The following is a 23,461-nucleotide window of genomic DNA, read 5'->3' on the forward strand; positions in this document are numbered from 1 at the left end:
TTTTTGCTCCTTCATCCGAGCCTCTGGAGAACCAGTGGGTTATGTGAATTTCTGATGTGTAATTGTTCAAATTCAGACAGATAATCTTTCTTTCAAAGTCGTTCAACACTGTTTATGCATCAGTAGGCTATATCGCGTTGCAGTGATAAGATCTTCATTCACGCGATCAACAGGCTGTCATCTGCTCAGTGCTCATCACTGAAACCTTTTATGTGATGGGAATAGATCTAAATACTTAAAAAAAAACTTCTCATGATTTGTTAATCCCGTTAGCTGTAATAGTAAAAACATATAAAAGCTGTAATAGTAAAAGTTTTCCAGATAGCTCTACATGTAATGCCAGATATTTCATATGCAAGCATGTCAGCCAATCACAGCAGTGGGCAACAACACTGAAGTCTCACAGCAGACACGCCCCTTCAAACAGAGTGTTCAAATCAATGGATGAAATCAGGCTAGGAAATATGCCTTTTATTTCTAAATAAAATTTTGATCTAAAAAACATACTAACATTATAAGGGCACCCCAGGAAACATTATAAAATAATAAAATAATCCATTCTATGGCACCTTTAAACACAAATGCAGTCAGATATCACTTGGAACATGAGATTTTAAATCAGAAATAACTTAATATAAAATATCTTAAATATTAAAATGATATAAAAAAGGATTTTTTTTTTAATTAATTCGTTTTTTTATTTTTATTTGGTTTTAGTAATTTTTGTGTGTTTTTGTCACTTATTTTTTGTATTATTTTTTAATTATTTTTTAATTAATGAAAAAATATATATATAATTTTTTGGTTGTTTTAGTACAAAAAATGGTAACTATCTGTAATAGAATCCAATTGTTAAATATTTTATACATTTTTATATTGTAGTTTATTTCACGTATTGATTTTGCATGTACGTTATCGAGAACCCACCGCTAGTGTATTCTTGTGCGCGTGTGTCCGTGACGTCAGTGGCGGGTTGCTGTTCAGTGCTGATTCTAGCGGCGCGCGGACTGCGGTGAGCGCTGACAGGTTTTGCGTACGATTGACGTCTCTTCCTCTCTTTTTTCGCTCTCTCCCATTAATCCCTCTATTTCCACACCGTCTCCATCCATTCCCCATCACATCAGACCTCGCGGAAACAAGGAAACGCACTGCTGGAAATGGATTAATAACGCGCAGGTGACATGGACGCGTGATCGGAAGGATGGAATCGTTTCACCTGTTTCTCGCCATCCTTGCGTTTCGGGCCAGTCTCGCCTCCGCGGCAGATCGAAAATTCGGTGAGTGTTTAATATAGTGTGTGTGTGTGCGCGCGCGTGCGTTTCCGTAGGGAAAGGGCGAGATGGAGCGCGCGCCATATCAATAATTGTCTTTTCCGCTGGTTTATACATTTCCCATGAGTGTTTTCTAGGCAGAAAAAGAGTTTATCTGGCGGGTGGATGCGCAGATGCTTGCATCTTCCAATACTGAACCAATAAAGAAATCGACGTGGAAGGGAATATCAAGCTTCATTCTGCAAAAAATACAGCACAGACTGATCGTCTATTTCCTCTAGTCTCTAAAATAGCGTAATTCTCCACATACAATGATTTCATGTCCCTTAATGTGAAGCGGAGAAGCTGTAGGACTTTCTACACTGGTCTTTCGCTCATTACATAACTGGGTCTGGAGCTGGAGAGGCGATATACACACGGCCTGTGTTTTTCACTTTTCTTGGCGAATGCATATTATGTATATTATTTAATCATCTGATCAGTCTGAACATCAGAGAATGGTTTGTGTGTTCAGCAGGGCCTGTGTCTGCAGCAGCACAGGAAATGAAGCATCACAGATTACAGCATAAGCCACTATAATAGAGTTTATACGGGGTCTGTCTGTGTGATTCATAAACCCAGCCCAGAAAAAGGTCATCCTGTCAGTCATTAGCAACTGTAACCATGGCAACAGATAGCAGCGTGTTGATTTCATATTGACTTGATCGCTCTAGACCGCATGAATGAGTAAAAGACAACCACACACATATACTCACTTTTGATTTCATTGCATTATAAACTGACACACACACACATGTACATGTATATATATATATATAGAGAGAGAGAGAGATAGACAGATGGATAGATGGATAGATATAAGATATAAGTCTATTATAGTCTATAGCCTATTATAATAGCCCACTATAGTCAGTCAAAAGGTTAGGGCTCAAACAGTCAAACAGAAGGAGATCAGGGGAGTTCCTTTTCAAACATTTAAAAAAAACAAAAAACATTTTAAACCTTTATTTAACCAGGAGAATCCCACTGAGATTAAGAACCTCTTTTGCAAGGCAGCGGCATATAAAAAATAATACAAACACATAGGTACAGACAAATAACACAGAGAGCTAAAACTAACACTTCATAAAATCATTTTAAATCATTTTTACGATCTAAAAACATTTACATATTAAGGCATCTGCCTCAACGTCTTTCATGAAGTGAAATATATCCTTGCAGAACTGTTTAAGTCTAATGTGAGATGACTACAAATAGTGAGCCAAAAATTAGGAAACCTTGATTTTGAGATTAAATGCTTTAATATATAAATTTATACTTAATTTACTGTGGATACACACAGGTTTGTCAGTTCAAAGACAGACAGTTAATGCAGAAGCATTTGAAATAATGTTTTCAATGCTGGTAAAAGTTAGAGTGATATTGTGGTTACAGATAAAACTAACATATTGATTATATAAAACTAAACGGGCAAATTTAATACCTGAGTATCTACATACAAAATCATTACACAAAATGCTGCTTTAACAGGTCAATTTAACAGTAAAATTCCAGATTTTTGTTGTTTGTTTATGCCAGCATTCTAAATGACATTATATGCTTTATGCCATTTTTATTATATTTTAGTTTTAATTTGATCAATTTTATTTCCTTGTCTGTGGTGGATTAAGAATAAAGCTTTGATTTAAACAAAAGTACTGGCAGCAGTTGTATAATAATACAATAAAGTGATCTAGGGTGCAAGTTTATATTGTGAAATGAAATTAAGCACTTTAACCTTTTGGAAATATCAATAAAAAAGGAAGTTAGTGAGTTATTACAGGAAGTTACAATTCATAATGAATGCCGTTTCAGTGTTAACAGATTTTATTATCTGTCCATCCATTCGCTGTTAATTATGGGAACACATCTGCCATAAAGCTATGGACACTACTAAACACTAAACAGCATCTGCACTCAAATCTCAGACATTGCCTCATGCAGAAGCTGACATCATGGTCACACAGGACTCTTTGGCTCATAATTTGAGTAGATGAGTGTCTGTGGATTCATCTGAGAGGATGTCAGTGAGGAGACAGTCTGTCCACTGTCATTCTCATGATCTGTGACTGCGGCGTCACAACGCCTCCCCCGAAAATGAGCGTGCAAACTGCTCTCCATAGTAACAGAGAGGGTTTAATAGAAATATAACAAGGGAAACATGCATTATATATATATGTGGATGACCTACAAAGAACGCTAATGGCCTGGCAACTGTTGTTACTCTTTGTTACTCATTATATTGGCCGAACTATATTTAATTAAGAAGATCCTCTCATGCTATCAACAAAATCTGACCACTGCTTTGCAATTGAAATTCTACAGTGACTGTAATTTTTCTTGATCACAAAACATGTGAATTGTTTGAAACGGGCCAATTGTAATCGATTCGTTTTTTTAAGGAGTACTCGAATTTTACTGCGTTTATCAGGACAGTCTTTACGCTGAGATGATGTGAGGAAGAATTAGATGAAGGCCATTCACGGTTTGTTAATCATACATGAGTAAATGAGGACACATACTGCTAAACCCCACACACAGATTTTCTGAGGCTGAGAATTTGCTATTTTCTGCTGAGACACTTGGTGTGTGGGGGTTTGTGTGAGAATAATTTACTATGAATGATGTGTGAATGTGAATGTCAAACACACTGCAGTAAGTCCCATAATACCTCATAACAGCAACACACTTTTGTGATGTTTTTGGTTGGTCAGTTTGTGGTCCATATGCAGGTGAGATGAGATTGAGTTCTGTCTCAGCTGGTTTGATTACGAAAATAGTGACAACAAATCACAGCAGTTAGCATGAGGAGTTTAATGCAAGCACTGGAGCAATTAAAAAGGATGTTAGCCATTATTTTGTCAGGCTTACCCACTAAATTAGCCACGCCCCTATTCTAAACCCTGAATTAGCCACGCCCCTGTTCTAAACCCTGAATTAGCCACACCCCTATTCTTAGACCACACAAAGATACCATTGTATTACTGAGACCGAGCAAACCAGAGGAAAGTTTTATTGCTCAGATGTGCTCTTTTATAGCTCAGGAGGGTTAGTGTAGTTCTCAGTTGTATTTCTTCACACTATAAACGTTGTCTCGAATATTTCTGCTAAAATAGTTGAAATACAGTAATAGGAGAGATCTATGAAATTAATGTGGGCAGCATAATTCAGATACATAGAATTTGTTCATATTGAGCTCTCCTTCTTTTGATTTCAGATTTTGGTATCAAATTGGAGCAGTTTCAGACATTGTTGAGATCTCTAAAAAACTAGAGGAGTGTTATTTAAGGACACCTATTTCAAGGATATTTGTCAGCTAACAGGGATATTTTGATCTGAGTGTCATTCCCCAAAAAATTCAAAAGTAAAACTGAATCATTTTTTAAGGCCAATTCACATCAAGATTGACATCTATAAAGATATCCATAAGCATATCAATATTGTTGTCCACACCAACACTAGATTTAAATGCTCAAGCTCTTTAAATTTGGACGGATTCTGATTAGCTGTCAGTGTTTTTTTTTCCCAATGTTATTCCAACAGTATTGTTTCTATCGTTATAGCTGTGGTCTGGACTTTGCTATTCTCATAGAATAAGAATGAATGTTAAAACTGATTGTTATCATTGTAATTATCGTCCTTGGTGTGAACTGCCCTTTATTTCTAATTCTTAAAATTCTCTTTCTCTCTTTCTGTCAGGCTGCCTGTTTGAGGATGGTCTGTGTCTGAACTATGAAGTATGTCTTAATGGTGAGTCAGTCACACACATTCGATACCTGTAGTCTCTGTGAATCTCATGCCGTTTGATTAATGCCGTCTATCATCATTTTGAATACAATGCATTTTAACTCTTTGGGTTTGACTCTCACCCTAACAAACACACACATGCTGTTTTAAATATAGTTTTTGTGTTGCTTAGCAACCATTCCGAATTCACCTCCACATGGGTTGAAAGTTAATAGTTTTTTGTTGGCACAATATGTTCCCACACTCAATTTGCAGTTGCAGTCAATGAGAGGGTAATATTGTGAAGAGGTTGAGGGCCGTGGGAGGACGGCGCGAGGCCGGTGGCGTGATTAATAATGAGCGACACCTGCGCGACGCACCGGTCTCGTACGGCCCTCGACCTCGTCCTGCTCGCCACAAATACGAATGAAATTTTACACATCACATTTTCAGGCTACGTTTACACGTGGATGGCTATTTTCATAAACGGACATTTCACCCCTCTTCGTTTTCAAAAATAACATTGTGCACACGAACCTGTGTATATGCTGTCAAGAGCATGCCAAACCTGTAGGTGGCAGTGTAACGAGAAGCTCAAGCCCACCTTAGCCAATCAGAATCCCGAAAATAGTCACATTCTGTGACGTCGCTGCCTAAAACTCTGTTTTTTTCAGTTTACATGCAAACGGGCAAACGAAGATTTTCAAAATCTCCACTCTGGCCGGAGTTTTTAGAAAGAATCGGTTTCATTGGCGAATCCTCCGTTTGCGTGTAAACGAAGGGCGCAAACGAAGAGAAATGTCTCTGTTTTTCAAAATAACCATGTACGTGTAAACGGGGCCTCAGGCAGAATCAGCCGATCAGACTTAACCTACTTTCTTACTCGTATTTGGTGCGAGTGTGTGTTTCTTTTAAATTTATATATATAATTATAACTCATATAACTATGAGGCTAAGATTCCTCAGAAACGCTGCCAGAAGCTGGTGTCTGGTTATACATCTTGTTTGCAACAGGCCATAAAAGTAAAAGGGTGTTCTACCAAGTGCTAAAGATACTTGCGATGTAGGAGTTGAATAATTATTTAATTGATATTTTACCTGAATCTCACTTCAAATTTTAATATAAAATTATTGCACTAAAGTAGTAAGTAGTTGGCAGGTGCTGTGTAGGCTGTAGTAAGCGCTTGTGTAGACTGTGTAAGCGCACAATCACAAAGGATAACAAAAGGAGTCTTTAATAGCAAATTCCACTAGGAACACATAGGAGAATCACAGGGAAGAAGCTCAGGAAAGAACCATGCTTAACATAAACAATACCAGACAATGAAACAAAGGAAACTGAGGGCTTAAATACAAGGGAGAGTAATCAACTGAACAGAAACAGGTGCGTAGAACTAACTAACAATCAAGGAGGGAAAACTAGGGAGCACAAGCAAACTAGAACAGGGAAACAGAGCCAAAACACAATGAAACTAAACCAAATCAGAACATACATGTTATAGTAGTGGTACATAATATATTTTTACCTCTACTTTCTTCCCTCTTTCTCACCCTTAGAATTAAACAGACTTTTTTTCTACTCTATTGATAAGAATTAATACAGTCACTCATTACATACTCACAGAGGTTAACCAATCAAAAAAAATGTCATTTACATATAGAAATTACCTCTGTTATGATTGGCTAACCTCTGTGCGTATGTAATGAATGACAAATTGACAGCACAGAGAAATGCTTTTTTTTTCTCCCTTGTGGGTGTAAAATAGAGATGCAAATGTAATCTCTCATGGTGTGAGCCTACTATCAGGCAAGTGTCGGCGACTGTCTCAGTCGCCCCTAGCTACTGTCTCTAATAAGCTGAGACTCTTAATGGATCTAAAAATATACACACACACACACACACCATGAAGTGTGCACATAATTGTCAGTCTGAAGAGGTTGTTGATTTGATTTTCTCTGTAGATGGCATGTTAGGCCGCTGCGAGGCTGCTCCATTAACAGAAGTCTACACGTACGACGTCACGCCAGCAACGGTACAGAGATTCCGCATACTCCTTCAGAGACTGGCACACAGAGGTAAGTGCAATAATGTCACCATAGCAACTGCACACATCACTGTCGCCATGGTTATAAAGGCTCCTCCTAGAGCTCCTCAGCATTCGAGGATCCAATCAGAAGCTCAGTGTGTGTGACGGTTGATGTAAGATGTGCGTGTGGAGTTTTACACAGAGTTCATTTCACATGTCAATATCTCCTGCTTTGATTCTGTTCCTGCAGGGCTGTCTTGGGAAGATGACGTCACTCAACAGGTTTTAACGAACGAGTTCTCCAAACTACGCAAAGTTTCCCTTCCATTACCAGAGCCCAGGTAAAACACTAACATTTGCCAGTTAGTTTGTTCACTTATAGCCAGAGGAAAGAAAAATCACAAATAGGATTTTTTATCCTATTGTCATGAAATGAAAATTGCGATAATCTTTTCTTCCCTATTGCTATGTACATTATGAGAAATTTAAAGAATGCAAAATGTAGTTACCTTTGATAATTACCCATGGCCATGATTCCTCTAGTCTAGTGATTTCTGCAGTCGTGGTTCATATCTTGATATTCTGACAGGCTGCAGGGTTATGGACCTGCTGTTGGAGACAGGAGAATGAAATCACCAGAGGCTGAGGTTAGGAAGACTCTGAAATACCTGCAGCACCTGGGACTGCTACCAAAAACATCACACAAGGTGAGTCAGGTGTGTGTGTGTGTGTGTGTGTCCGATGGCCGTGGCTCTGCCTCAGGATTGATATTTACATTGGACATAGAAAATTTTTCAATATAAAAGAGAACAAAAATCTTTGAGATCAAATATGAAATTAATATGAATAGGCCCAATAACGTGCAAAATTATTAACATGGCAGGCTGAATAGGAACATTTACAATTTGGTATATTCATAAACATCAGCAAGTGTGATTTACCAATCTATTAGTTTTAAGCTGTTTTAAATGTTTATCCTGCGTAGGGGGCGGAGCTTCAGTATTATCGCCCTGGAGAACCACGCCCTGTCGCTGACTCCTCCCCTCCTGAGTTCATTCCAGAGATGCCCTATCAATCACAGTCTTACCCCGACCTCAGCCGATACCAGAGCGATGCGGCACACGCTCCACAGCAGGGAGTGGGGTTAGACCTGCTCAGGGCCGCACTTCAGAACTATCTTTCCAAGAACAAACCGCCTCTGGGGGAAAGATCCAGAGCGGACCGGCTCTTCTTAAAAGACTCTCTTACACCCGTGGATGGTATAATCTCATCTCATCTCATCTCATCTCATCTCATCTCATCTCTTCTCTTCTCTTCTCTTCTCTTCTCTTCTCTTCTCTTCTCTTCTCTTCTCTTCTCTTCTCTTCTCTTCTCTTCTCTTCTCTTCTCTTCTCTTCTCTTCTCTTCTCTTCTCTTCTCTTCTCTTCTCTCCTCTCCTCTCCTCTCCTCTCCTCTCCTCTCCTCTCCTCTCCTCTCCTCTCCTCTCCTCTCCTCTCCTCTCCTCTCCTCTCCATTTACTAATGTCATCTGAAAGCTGTACGACTTTCTGTGAAACGCAAAACGAGATATCGAGATAGCAGAATATCAAAGCTTTTCTTTTCAACAGTAGCCAGTAACCCGAGTCTGTCAAGCTTAGTCAAGCCCAGTTTAATGTGAAGAGAGAGCTATAAGTAATAAGTATAAGTTTTTTCTGGCAATTTTACTAGTGGAACAACAAGTGAACCCTTAACCTTCTATTTCATGATATTTCCTCACTGTAATGCAGTAAGTCATTTGAAAATCTTTTTTTATAAAACGGATAATCCCGTGCCTTTATTATGATTGGACACCACTGCGTCTGTGTGTTGCAGCATCTGTGATTTGTTTTTCAACCATTCCGCTTTTAAAGAACTCCGCTCTGCAGCGTGCTTTATATACATATATATATATACACTCACCTAAAGGATTATTAGGAACACCTGTTCAATTTCTCATTAATGCAATTATCTAATCAACCAATCACATGGCAGTTGCTTCAGTGCATTTAGGGGTGTGGTCCTGGTCAAGACAATCTCCTGAACCTCCAAACTGAATGTCAGAATGGGAAAGAAAGGTGATTTAAGCAATTTTGAGCGTGGCATGGTTGTTGGTGCCAGACGGACCGGTCTGAGTATTTCACAATCTGCTCAGTTACTGGGATTTTCACGCACAACCATTTCTAGGGTTTACAAAGAATGGTGTGAAAAGGGAAAAACATCCAGTATGCGGCAGTCCTGTGGGCGAAAATGCCTTGTTGATGCTAGAGGTCAGAGGAGAATGGGCCGACTGATTCAAGCTGATAGAAGAGCAACTTTGACTGAAATAACCACTCGTTACAACCGAGGTATGCAGCAAAGCATTTGTGAAGCCACAACACGCACAACCTTGAGGCGGATGGGCTACAACAGCAGAAGACCCCACCGGGTACCACTCATCTCCACTACAAATAGGAAAAAGAGGCTACAATTTGCACGAGCTCACCAAAATTGGACAGTTGAAGACTGGAAAAATGTTGCCTGGTCTGATGAGTCTCGATTTCTGTTGAGACATTCAGATGGTAGAGTCAGAATTTGGCGTAAACAGAATGAGAACATGGATCCATCATGCCTTGTTACCACTGTGCAGGCTGGTGGTGGTGGTGGTGTAATGGTGTGGGGATGTTTTCTTGGCACACTTTAGGCCCCTTAGTGCCAATTGGGCATCGTTTAAATGCCACGGCCTACCTGAGCATTGTTTCTGACCATGTCCATCCCTTTATGACCACCATGTACCCATCCTCTGATGGCTACTTCCAGCAGGATAATGCACCATGTCACAAAGCTCGAATCATTTCAAATTGGTTTCTTGAACATGACAATGAGTTCACTGTACTAAAATGGCCCCCACAGTCACCAGATCTCAACCCAATAGAGCATCTTTGGGATGTGGTGGAACGGGAGCTTCGTGCCCTGGATGTGCATCCCACAAATCTCCATCAACTGCAAGATGCTATCCTATCAATATGGGCCAACATTTCTAAAGAATGCTTTCAGCACCTTGTTGAATCAATGCCACGTAGAATTAAGGCAGTTCTGAAGGCGAAAGGGGGTCAAACACAGTATTAGTATAGTGTTCCTAATAATCCTTAAGGTGAGTGTATATATATATATATATATATATATATATATATATATATATATATATATATACTGTATATATATTAAAAATATATATTTTTTTAACCTATATTATTTTTATGCAGTTTCTTGATTTTAGTAATGAGGTCCCTTTTATCCAAGACATTAAACATTTCCTTAATATTTCTATGCAGTAGAGGGTTAAGTCGTTATTCACTGCAAATTTGCCTTAAAAATTATGTTAAAAAACTTTCTCACAGAATCCTTCATCTGGAAAGTTCTGCGGAATGTGGGAAGACACAGTGTGGATGTGAAGAGTCTAAAGACAACAGATCTGGATAAGCTTGCTGTTCTTATCGCAGACGCTCTGCAGGTGGTGGAACAGCAGGCCGGTCCGGGAGAGACGCCCAGAGACCTGGAGACACAGTGGCGTCCTGAGGACGAGGCAGAAGACATGCAGTATGAGGACCAGCATCCTGAGAGCGATGCAATGGAACAGACCCCTAAAGACAGTGCTCAGAAGCAGACGGAGGTGGATGAGGAAAGTTCATCTGTCACTCAAAAGACAGTCCAAACCATCATGCCTGTGACAGGTAACATCATCTGAAGCAAAACCAAGTCTTTCATCACTCATACGTAGACAAACATTTATAACAATCATGATGTTTCTCTTTCAGAGGGACAGACAGTAGAGGAGGAGAAGAGAACCATGGACAACAAGGTAGTACTTGTGTTGGTTGAAGGTCAGAAACATACTTCACGCAAGAACACAAAGCAGACGTTTTCTGTCCACTCTTAGGTCACATTTACATTACATTGTTCAAGTGACCCAATTCCGAGCTCGGATATGACCCACGAACGTGTAAGCAGGGAAAAAGCATATGGATTTCGGTATTCTCCGAAGATTCTCAGATCGGTTTAAGGCCTCATTCATATCTGGATATAAATCTGATATGAATTAAATTCATGCATTTGCGTCTGCCACGTAAGCAGACAGATCGGATATTCCCCTGTCAATGCGATTTGTACGTCACGGAAAAATCGACTCGCCACCATGATCACATGACTCTTTTCAATGGCGTAATGAAGGACGAAGGCTCAACCCAATGTTTTGCTGACCTTTAAAGATGGTGCAGAAAGCAAAAGCTGTTTTTACTTCCTTTTCGGCCTGTTCACTTTTAAAAGAAGATGTAAGCTTGTCATAAAAAACAAATCTAATATAGTCAACAAATCAAAATTGGTTGTCAAGACCTGCATGCGCCCTTAATGTCAAAACTGTAAACCTACGGCTACATAAAATGTGTTCAGTTTAAAAAAAATTGTTTGCATTTCACTTAAATAATATGCCTAACATGTTTACAAAGCAGCTTAACAGAGAATATTGCCATCAGTAAAATTGATCTAGTTTAAAGCAACAACATGGAACTTTTCCTCTGCGGTCGCCCTACAGGTTGGAAGCGGAATTGTCCATTACCGCTGTCGTAAAATGATTTACGGTTACTGTATATGAAGCATGCAGGTTTTTTTCATATGGGCAATGATAATATTATTAATCTTCCCCCTTTCATAATTTATACATGTTTAGTAGACTAAACATTTTAACTCAAACATTTGCGATTTGCATGTCGATTGCAATGCTCAAATCTGAACGAGAATGATAGCGATAGCATCCTAACCATCTAAAACTACCATGTTAGTGTTTACTAGCTACCAGATTGATAATTCGCTCATCTACTAGCTGATTCATGAAGATAAATAAATGGAGGACCAGATAGTTTCCGTAACGTAGCCAGGCAGACAACAGATTAGAAAAACTAAAGATAGTATGCAAGCAATTTACAGTTACTTACTAGTTCAACAGCATGACGGCCAAGTCAGCATCGGTCTGGTAACTCTCCTCCTCCATAAGCTAACGCCAGCGAGCAAACGCTCGACCAATATTGATCCTCGTCCTGCCTTTCAGTTTATCACTCTCCCTTTTCCTCTTCCGACTCTACTCCGACAAAACCTTGGACTTCTTACGTTTCGCTGCTGCTTCAGCCATGACGAAAACAGACGTACGAAAACAAACGCGCTGGTTGGCCACATTTGAGGAAGTGGTGGGCAAAGTGACGTATGCCGTAAAGCAGTCGAATTTTGTAGTTCTTTTTGAGCGCTGGTTACTACCCGCACCCCGAAGTTACATAGTGCCAGTAAAAGCGATACAGACCCCGTCAGGCTCTGGCAGACGTCTCATTCAACCTATTGTAAGTCGATGTACTATCACAAGGGTCTTGGAAATATATTATGAAGGTTGAAAAGTTACATGTTGTTACTTTAATGTTTCAAAAATCAGTGTACCAGATTTTCAGACTTCCCTGAAATAAAAATTATATAAATATAAAACAAATATTGTGCATGGAATTTTCCTTCAAGTATGGATTTACATTCTGCTTGTGTTTATTTCCTGTTTTAGCAGGAAGTGGGCTTTTTGGGAAAGCTGCTGGAGTACCTGGATAAAAGCTCCAGCTCAGATCCAGAGTCTGTTGATAAGGGACCGGGCGTATCTGTAGAGAAGGTTCGTAGCAGAACAACACACCGGGAGGTGGGGATGCAGAAAAAGGCCATCGAGAGAGTGGAGGAGGTAGAGGGCTGGGTGCAGGCAGCAGCTATAGCGCCCTCCTCTGGCCTGAAGGAAAACCCTGCACCACACCGCAAGAACATGAAAACACAGGATCTTCAGTTGGATGTTCAGAGCAACGTTAAAAATGACATCTACGGATACATTATTACTGACACAGAGTAAGACCCTCTCTCTCCCTCTCTTTCTTTCTCTCTCAATTAAATTCTTTTATTGGCCTGTTCTCCACACATTAATGACAGATTTATTTGATCAATAATACAGCATGAACTGTAATACTGTGAAATATTGTTAAAATTTAAAATAACTGTTTTCTGTTTAAAATGTCATTTATTCTTGTGATGACAAAGCTGAATTTTCTCCAGTCTTCAGTGTCACATGATCCTGCAGAAATCATTCTAATATTCTAATTTGATGCTCAAATAACATGATTATTTTATTATTACACAGAGACGAACCGTTTTCAAAAGGCCGTTTGTGTTTTCAGGCCCCCAAAACGCCATTGTCATGTAAATGAACAGCCAAAACACTGTAAAAGTTTTCCATTTTTAGTTGTAAACGGTGTCGTGTAAACGGCCCCTTAATGTCAAACTCAAATCCAACAAGTCATAACCCTTCACAATAATGTGAGTGTATTATGATCAGAAACAAGTTTCTCTTTCTCTCTGGATCAGGAATCTTCCCACAGATAAGGGATTGTATCTTATGGAGTTGGTGGCTCGTAAAGCGAAGATTCAAATGACGGATTTCTCAGAGCTCTCGTGAGTCGTCATAGTGTGTGTTTGCATCTTGTGTTGTCCGCAATGCATGTATGTTAACAATTTCTCAAATTAGGATAACTTGCAAAAAGGAAAGCCACAATGGGTTTAAAATATATTGCAAGCTTAGAAAGTAAAGTATTTCTGTTTTTACGTATATCTATATGTATCTTATTGCGAACGATTCATGTTTTATTTTATTTTTTACATTTTGACTGCATAATTTTTTCATTAAAATATGAATTGATCTTCTCCAATTATTTAGTTCGCTTAAACCCGCCCACTCAGATCTGCCCCATCCAATCAACGACCAATGGATAGAACCAAGTCCCCGCATTACACTTTTGTCTTTTTCTTTTTATGCATTATCTATTTCACTTGGATGTATATCAGTCGTGACCTAAATGTTCAGACAGGTCTAAGAATAATTTAATGGATGACTGTTTGGTTTTCAATGTGCCATTTGTTGTATTTATTATTTGTATGGTTAAAACACTAACTGAGGGTATATTTCTTGTTTTTGGACACCAACATGATTCCTCAAAATATGTTGTTGTGTGTTTGTGTATTTGTATAGTGTTGTTAGTCCAGCTGTGACGTTTCAGGTCCGTCCGAACGCTCAGAACATCACTACAACAGATGTGGCGAATGTAGCAGGTTAGTTTAGTAAGAGTTAACTAATTACATGATATACAAGAGACAAGAAACTCTTCCATGAATGTCTCTGTTCAGACTTATGAGTACTCTGAGCTCCTCCGATTCTGATTCTTCTCTTGTATCAGTCCATCGAAAGGATGAACTGGAAAAAGAAGCGAAAGTCAAGATTGTGGAGGCTGGAGTCACTGATGTAAGATTCTTTCTAGTTTTTTCCATCTCATTGTCACCTCAAACAGAATCAAATACATTTTAATGTATCATATACTGCATAAAAACTGTTGTTAATCAAATCACTGTAAAAATGAAAATTGAGGCACCATTTGAGGTTCCTCAGATCCCCACACTGGTAGAACCGTATATGGAGAACTATAAAACATGCCAGTTCTCTAAAGAACTTGCAAAATGAAGCCCCATAAGTCCTGCAAGAACTTGGAAGACTGCCAATGGTTTATCTAATAAATCATAAGAAGGTTTTGAGGCACTTAAACATATAAAATGAAGCTGCCCATATTTACAACAGGATCTGAGTCACCTTCAAAATGCCTAGAGATTCTCAAGAAGGTTCTGCCAGTGTCTGAAGAATAAGTAAAGAACAAAACAGATAACACATTTTGACTCTGACAGCAGCTACAGCATCCTTTTCTTTATATATATCTGAGACTCAGACTTTAGAAAATAAAAAAAATTTGAAAGATTCCTTGTCTTTCTCTTTCTCTATAGAGGAGTAAACTGAATCAGATTCCCACCAAGTACAGCCGCTCTGAGTCTCTGAAGTTTCTGATTCTGACTGTGATTTCCATCATCTGCATCGCTGGAGTGTTGCTGGCGTCCAGCGTGGTTTACTGTCTGCGTCACCGCTCTCATCACAAACTCAAAGAGAAGCTCACCAACCTCGGCTCAGAGCCCACCACTGATTCCACTGCTACCTACCAGGTACAAACGTGTGTGTGTGTGTGTGTGTTTGTAGAGCTGTTCGTTTGAGATTTTCTTTGATGTATGAAATATCCATCTCTCTCTAGGAACTGTGCAGGCAGCGAATGGCAGTGAAGCCTCCTGTTGAGAAGTCGGATCCTATTCACTCTTCTCGTATAAATAGCGTGTCCTCTCAGCTGAGTGAGGGCCCGATGCCGAGTCCCTCTGCTCGCACCAGCACCTCCTCCTGGAGCGAAGAGCCCGTCCACTCCAACATGGACATCTCTACTGGTCACATGATACTGGTACACACGCAAACACACACACACTAGGAAAGTTTAAAAATGTAACACAGATGCATTTATTCAATGCCACTGGAAAAGCTAAAACCTTCACTTGCAAATATAAACGTAAAAATTATATTAAAACTTAGTAATTTTTTGGGGGATAATTTAATTAACATTTCATTTAAAAATTCATAATATTTTATTTTTGTAATTTATTAAACAATTTTTTTTTAAATAAGTCTCACCAAAGCTGCATTTATTTGATCAAAAATACAGAAAAACAATAATATTGTGAAATATTATTAGTTTTCTATTTTAATACATTTTAAAATCTAAATTTTCAGTATCATTACTCCCGTCTTTAGTGTCACATGATCCTTCAGAAATCATTATAATATGCTGATTTGATGCTCAAAAAACATTTCTTATTATTATCAATGTTGAAAACAAGCCGTGCTGCTTAATATCTTTGTGGATAGCATACTTTTTTCAGGGTTCTTTGATGAATAGAAAGTTCAAAAGAACAGCATATATAAAAATATAATTCATTTGCAACATTGTTAACTGTCACTTTTGAACAATTTAATGCACCTTTAATAAAAGTATGAATTATAAAAAATAAAAATAAACTTACAGACCCCAAAACTTGTGAACGGTAGGGTCATTTTCCATTTCATAAGAGCAAAAGACATGCAAAAACATCCTGTATGTTCTTCTATGTACACTTGTAGGCATATATGGAAGACCACCTGAAAAACAAGAATCGTTTGGAGTCCGAGTGGGAGGCTCTCTGTGCGTACCAGGCCGAGCCCAACGCCACCACCATCGGACACAGAGACGGCAACGTCAAGAAAAACCGCACAAGCACAGTCATAGCTTGTGAGTCAAACACACAAATTTGTTTATTTATGTCCTACCATTGGTGTGTTAATGAATTCCCATGCTTTAATTGAGCTTTTCAAATGGGAAAATAAAATGTGTTTTTTGTTTAGATGATCATTGCAGAATAACTCTGAAGTTGGAGAACAATCAAGGCAACTCGGACTACATCAATGCCAGCCCAATCGTGAGCCCAAACTACATCTGCAAAAAGCATCAAACTACTCAAACTGCACACTACAAACTACAGTGCAAACTGGATAAAACACTAGGTGTAGGAAACTTCAACCCTGGTTGCTCCAGGGTGACTTCACATGTAGAAAATACTCCGCGTAAATTACTTCGGATAGAAGGCATTGATTAACTGTCTGTGGACCAGTTAAGGCAAACAACTGAGACCTGCTTTATTACCACTGTGCCCTTAAGGAAGACACTTAACCCATAGGTTACTCAGCGCTATTTGCCATCAGTTAACGCAACTGATGCCGTAGGTCACATGACAATGACAACATGGTGATGTAGAATTTCACTAATACTACCCACATTCATACTATATAGATTACATACTTTTTTTGAAACAGTTGAGAAGTAAGTTCTAAACCAATGTAGTACGTACTACAGTATGAGATTTTGGACACAGCATTAGTATTATCAACAGAAAATTGGGCAATCAGCCTAACACTCAGAACTAATGTGCAATATGTGAAATTGCATCGTGCGCATTGTGTGCAGTAGAGATATTATGGGCTGCATTAGCTGATTTGCATAAGTGAATTGGGTACTATAACGATGCAGACTGTGCATGCAAATAAATGGCACAATTCATTCTTTGTATTTTGATTGCTCATTCTGTAGTATAATTTACATATATATCATTTAAACCATTTACAGCCAGACTGCATGTGATGCAGAAGGGTTTATTGTGCGTTTTCTCTCTCTCAGATGGATCATGACCCCCGTAACCCCGCGTACATCGCCACTCAGGGCCCGTTGCCCTCCACCGTGGCTGACTTCTGGCAGGTAAACTGCATTATTTGTTTGTAATCTGACATAGATGGTCAGAGAGTGTGGTCATGTGAGTTCTCTAGCACAAGGTCTGGGAGAGCCTGTGTGTGTGTGTTACAGATGGTCAGGAAGAGTGTGTAGAGTACATGTTTGTGTAATGTGTGTTCTCTTGCAGATGGTCATGCAGTGTGTGTGTAACATTGTGTGTGTTCTCTTGCAGATGGTCTGGGAGAGCGGGTGTGTGGTGATTGTCATGTTGACTCCTCTCACTGAGAACGGTGTGAAACAGTGTTACCACTACTGGCCCGATGAAGGCTCCAACCTCTATCACATTTATGAGGTACCGTACGCACAAATATTCTCCTTGCAGAGTAGAGGGACGACTCTACTTGTGTAAGGGCGACTGCTTGTGGGTTTTTGTTCTGCTGTTTTGGTGGTAGAATATCTAACAAAAGAATCAGGAGTAGAGTAAACCTCATCCCCCTGGCCTCAAGAGGCGCGCTAGCGACTGATGCTAGAGGCTGCGGCCTTTAGTGCCCTTGTTAGTGTGTGCGCCTGCCTTCCATGCTGGAGACACTGCTTTGAGTCCCGCTCAGAGTGGTGCGAGTAGGACCGGTTACACTTAGACAGAGTTTTATGTCATATTTAGACACATTTGTTCTGCTCTACTGATAGGATTTCATTCAATCACCCTGCGTTTGACACAGTACAGCAGTTCCATTCAGCTTCAACTACCTTTTGTTTCAGTCACATGACTTTTACAGCACATCCACCATATTTATGACCATCAGCAGGGCAAAGTGGACATTTATGAATGTATTTTATTCCTCAATTCATCTCAGTATACTGGCACTATAAACAGAGATGGATTGTGGATTAAATATACACAGTATAAATGCCTTGTGCTAACTTGCTAAAATGACAACAACAAAAAAATCTGGGACTTGGTATTGATCAAATCCAGTGATCTTTTTTTTCTTGCTATTTCTGTCCATATGTTTTTGTATTCACTTTCTTTGCCTTGCGGATGATTATAAATATGGCATATGACGGAAAAAAGTTAATATACAAGTACAAAATATATTGAAGAAGAATAACAAATGTATTGTAAGTAAAACGTAAGTAATTTAACATAATTGCATCAATACTAGTGGGAGACGGTTGAAATTATAGGCTATGAATAAAACAAAATTGTTTTAAAATGTTTATTGTTGTTTTCTTAAATGCAAACTGCCACTGGTTAGCACACTAAAGTTTGCAATTTATTGTCGAGTAAATGCATATTGTAAAATGAACGTGTGATTATATGACATATATGCACATTTATTATTAAAAAAAAAAACAGGAAACAGGCGGTTTTCACATTGTGTCTCATCTTGTGTGTGTTTCTAGTAGAGGCATAAGGCTTCATATTGCTTGCTTTCAAAATGTTCAGATTGTTTTAATGTTAAGAATTTAATATACAAAGTGTAATTTTTAGATTGAGAATTTTAATTTAGTTTCTTCATTCTGTCGAACATAAAAGAAGATATTTTGAGAAATATGAATATAAGATCAAATATCAGACAAATATCTCAGATTTTCAGATTTTTGAGTTGAGTATCCCTTTAAGGTCTTATGTAATAATAGCTGCAATTTTGTGTAAATGCAGAACACTACAATGAGACAGACACAAAACAGTGACTATATTTTTGGTTTGGTTTTCTATATCATCATTCATCCCTCTGTATCTAGTGATATTTGCACTGCTGTGTGTGGTGTTGTTAGGTATAATAACGTGACTAGTTTTTTTCTCATATGTGTGTTGATTTAGGTGAATCTAGTTTCTGAGCATGTGTGGTGTGAGGACTTCCTGGTTCGGAGCTTTTACTTGAAGAACATGCAGACTAATGAGACTCGTACGGTCACACAGTTTCATTATCACACCTGGCTGAACGACCGAACGCCCGAAATCAGCCAAACCCTGCTCGACTTCCGCAGGTGCGAGAGTGTGCGCATGTGTTGTGCGAGCGTCTGTGTGTGTGCGTGCGTGTGTGTGTGTCAGCTCCTGAGCGGTTGCCAGTGTCATTTTTGTGGTCGTGCAGCTAGTTCACTGGCTCCAGTTGCATAGTCACAAAAGTGATCATTGACAACTGCGACTCTGCATCCAACTGCACCCTGGGATACCAGCCCACTCCCTCAACCTCTCTCCTCCCTCAATCTTTGATCAACCTTTCTGCCTGCTAACCTCTAAGCTCTGACCTATGATTTCCTCCTTTTCTTTGCCTCTTCCCACAGTTCTCTGTGTACCTCTGTTCTCTCTGTCTTTCTTATATTTTCTTATTTTTCTTCAGTCAGAATTGTTGTTTGGTTGCTCCTGGCCCCACCCATGTTATTGCTGATCTGCACAAAACCACCAGAAGTGTTTATAAGTCCAAACCAGTAACATGGCAGAAGCTAATGTGGCTGTGTGTGTGTTTGTGTGGGTCAGGTTTTGTCTACATTGTGCTGATCAAAATAGATAAGTAAATAGAATTTATTAATAAAAATGAATTAATTAATAGAATAATATTCAAATGGAAAACAAAAGAATGCAGACAGGTTTGTATCAGAGTTAGGTTTAGGGTTGGGATAGAAAATATTGTTAGCTTAGGACAGTATAAAAACAATGGAAGACAATGGAAAGTCCTCAACCTGACAGATTGACACGTGTGTGATTTTGTCCTGCATAATTAATGTTATTTCATCCCCAAATCTTTTATAATAATCTTTACGTCAAAACGTACATTTTTTATACACTACTGTTCAAAAGTTTGGGGTCAGTAAGATTTTTTTAACAAACACTTTTATTCAGCAAGGATGCAAAAGTGACTGTAAAGACATTTATAATGTTACAAAAGATTTCAATTTCAAATAAATGCTGTTCTTTTTTTAAACTTTCTATTCATCAAAGAATCCTGAAACGATGAATCATGGTTTACACAAAAATATTAAGCAGCATAATGTTGATAGTGTAATAGAATGATTTCTGAAGGATCATGTGACTCTGAAGACTGGAGTAATGATGCTGAAAATTCAGCTTTGTACAGTAATATATTGAAATAATATTTCACAATATTGCCTTTTGACTTGCAGCCTTGGTGAGCATCAGAGACTCTTAAGCATACGAGAAATCTTACCGACCATAAACTGTTGAACAGTAGTGTAGATTTCATTTTTTAAAATTAATTTATCATTTTTTATTATATGAAATGGATTTAGAACTCCATCTCTTCTGTAGAATTTAGCTGCATCTGAAATCTCTTTACAAGTTTCATATATCTGTGTGTATGTGTGTGTCTGTGTGTTTATGATTGTATGTATGTCTTCTTTCTAATAGGAAAGTAAACAAATGCTACCGTGGAAGGTCCTGTCCTGTCATTGTTCACTGCAGGCAAGTAAAAAAAACGTTCACACACACACACACACGCATACACGCACACATACAAATATTGCGCTTTCTGATATATATATATTGATATTCGTGCCCTTTGTCAGTCAGAAAAGCCTTACAACAGCCACTGTGGTCAACTAGATTTCAATATTTAATGCAAGAAGTAAAATATAGTAAATAAAACATGTATTCAACACAAATGTTCACTAAATGAACAAAAGCAAGCATGATAATGATATTAGGAAACAGGGTTTTAAGAGGGTGACAGCTGAAACCGCACCTACTCACCATCTCTATGTTTGCTACACTAATTTCATGTGCTGGCCGCAACTAGCAAAAGACAGACGGTTGGAAGAAAACACGTTTGGCTGTTTTCCATGCTCATGCTGTCATGATGACGTCAGCGGGAAAGCAAAGTCGTGTGAGAGGCAGAACAAGTTGTTACATTTTGACCAATGGTTAAAAGCTTGTTTTTAGTCAACACTATAAAATCTGAAAACAGTTCTGCGACAGATCAGTCTGACAGCGCTAACAGAAACTTCCTGTTCAAAAGTTCCTGTAATATGTCATGGTGTGTTTCAGTATTTTGGCTTTTTATTGATTTTTTTATGTTGCTGTTTTCTTTTATCCTTCAGTGACGGAGCTGGACGGACTGGGACGTACATTTTGATTGACATGGTGTTGAATAAAATGGCCAAAGGTAAAGACAAAGAAAGCAGAGGATCAGATATCAGTGGGTGTTAAGTGATGCTTTGCACATTGTGGACAGTCAGTGTAAATACTGATATAAATATTGATTCTGTGCTTTACAGGTGCAAAAGAGATAGATATTGCTGCTACGCTGGAACACCTGAGAGACCAGAGACCCGGCATGGTTCAGACCAAGGTATGTGAATACATAAAGACATTTGTACACTGAAAAAGACTCAATATCTTTCATACTGAAACATACTCTGTGTCCTCCTCAGGATCAGTTTGAGTTTGCACTGACGACTGTAGCCGAGGAAGTGAACGCTATGCTCAAAGTCCTGCCACAGTGATACTTCCTTTCTGTTTCTCTCTCTTGGTTGTATATAAACTATGATCCCATGTCTGAGAAGATCTATGTTCTAAAGAAACTATTTTGTCTGTAAAATGATTGGACTATATTCAGTAGTAATTAGGAATTGTGTACTGTTTTAGTTCTGTGTGAATATGAAAACACATTATATTTTTCTTCAACATTTTCTTAATTACTCTCTTATCATTGCTGTTTGCATATCGTACAGACATTTCAACTAAGGCCTGATTGGTTTTAAATGTATACTTAATTGGACCTGAATTTATTGAATTAATCTGTATGTGTTTTGTTATTTAAGATTTAGAACTGTGTTCTACAGGTTATGTGTGACAACTACAGTTTTTTTCTGATTATCAGAGACCCACACAAGAACATGAGGAGACAATTTCTGCCTTTCCAAGCCAATGAAACGTTTAAATCGTTCATAAATCAAAACATTAAATCATGATGTTCAACTTGACCTGAACTTGTATTATAAGACTAAAACTCTTAAGAAGCACTACCACTTTAATTTGGTATTAAAATTTAATCTGTGCACACAAAAAGTGTGGATAGCAAGTAGAAATGCATGCAAGACTTGTGCAGTTGTGCTTTATGAACTTACAGCAAACTTGTGCATAGAAAATGTAAACAAATAAAGGCTGAGTTGTTATTGTCTGATTCTGGCCAATTACAGTCTGATCTCCATGCTGTTATTGAGAAGTTTCATGAGCATAAGGAGGAGTTCAAATCAGTGAACATCTACAAGAGCAATAAACAATCACTCATTTTAATAAGAAGCATCAAAAGAAATTAGATTCTACATATCCTGGCGCTCTATGTGGATATGCAATTAATCTATTAATACAGATATTAATGTAGCCTCACCCAAATAGCAGCTCATACATCAACAAGTTAACGTATAGGAGGCTGTTCTAGAGCTATCTGCTGTGATCCTAAAGATTAATTAGGGGATATGCTGTAAAAGTGATATGATAAAAAACATATTCTGTGTGATGGGTCGGTTTCTCTGTAACATGTCTGTTTTGACTATACGAGTAATCGTTGTTAAATCCCCATTGATAAGATTGATCAATACTAACAAGTTCATCTGTATGACCAAGTTTAGTCTGTGCATATTTAAATTCAACATTAACAGACTATCGGTGTGTATTGCGACTGAATAACCAAAGCTGTTTTGATCCTGTGCAGCTCCATAATAAAGTTTCATGTATCTGTGAAGTAAAGGACAAATTCCTGAGTGTCCTGAGTGTTTAAACATGCCTATGCACATTTATTCTCACGACTCAATCATGTGGGCACACACAATTTATCAATACACATAATCATGTAACCAATCTTTATGTTTTTAATTTGGTATTGGTGAACAGGCTAGTTGCAGCATTTGTTATTTACAGTTTTAGCAAGTGCTAATAGCACTAGAAAAGAAAATTTGTATTTCTTAGAAAATCCAGTAGGCCTAACTCTAGAGATTACACTTTAACCTTATATACTGCCTTTTTGTAGAAAGGCACACAGTTTTTGTGTTCATGACAGGAACAAAACTAAGTTTGAAAATAATTTCTGCACGTTGCATGCTGATATTATGCATTGATGATTAGACATTCAATTTATATATTTTTATAATGCATATATTGCTTGTTTTCCTTATTCCACTTATATAGAAATCATTGG

The 23,461-nt window shown here is 38.3% G+C and overlaps 1 protein-coding gene across 2 annotated transcripts; it reads left to right on the plus strand.

The window, feature by feature from the left end:
• Nucleotides 1-964: 964 nt before the first annotated feature.
• On the plus strand, nt 965-23,045 carry slco5a1b (solute carrier organic anion transporter family member 5A1b). Of its 2 annotated transcripts, none has more exons than XM_084119284.1 (23): nt 965-1,277; nt 5,010-5,060; nt 6,999-7,112; nt 7,314-7,404; nt 7,653-7,770; nt 8,049-8,322; nt 10,458-10,790; nt 10,875-10,918; nt 12,653-12,978; nt 13,492-13,578; nt 14,153-14,232; nt 14,358-14,422; nt 14,953-15,165; nt 15,252-15,449; nt 16,163-16,310; nt 16,424-16,497; nt 17,253-17,330; nt 17,536-17,655; nt 19,129-19,295; nt 20,674-20,727; nt 21,363-21,427; nt 21,540-21,613; nt 21,696-23,045. In XM_084119284.1, the coding sequence occupies exons 1-23, from the start codon at nt 1,202-1,204 to the stop codon at nt 21,765-21,767; spliced, it is 2,922 nt and encodes a 973-aa protein (XP_083975410.1). In that variant the 5' UTR covers nt 965-1,201; the 3' UTR covers nt 21,768-23,045. The 2 variants fall into 2 exon arrangements, with proteins under 2 accessions (XP_083975410.1, XP_083975411.1); XM_084119285.1 differs by having other exon boundaries at nt 10,560-10,790.
• Nucleotides 23,046-23,461: the final 416 nt, after the last annotated feature.

Source organism: Abramis brama, assembly GCF_963993115.1.
Source record: "Abramis brama genome assembly, chromosome: 7".
Classification (NCBI taxonomy): domain Eukaryota; kingdom Metazoa; phylum Chordata; class Actinopteri; order Cypriniformes; family Leuciscidae; genus Abramis; species Abramis brama.

Coding starts and splice junctions, on each gene's coding strand:
- slco5a1b (XM_084119284.1), top strand. CDS start 1,202: ATGGAATCGTTTCACCTGTTTCTCGCCATCCTTGCGTTTCGGGCCAGT. Junction 13,579..14,152: donor ACGGATTTCTCAGAGCTCTC/GTGAGTCGTCAT, acceptor GTATTTGTATAG/TGTTGTTAGTCCAGCTGTGA. Junction 16,311..16,423: donor CACAAGCACAGTCATAGCTT/GTGAGTCAAACA, acceptor TTTTTTGTTTAG/ATGATCATTGCAGAATAACT.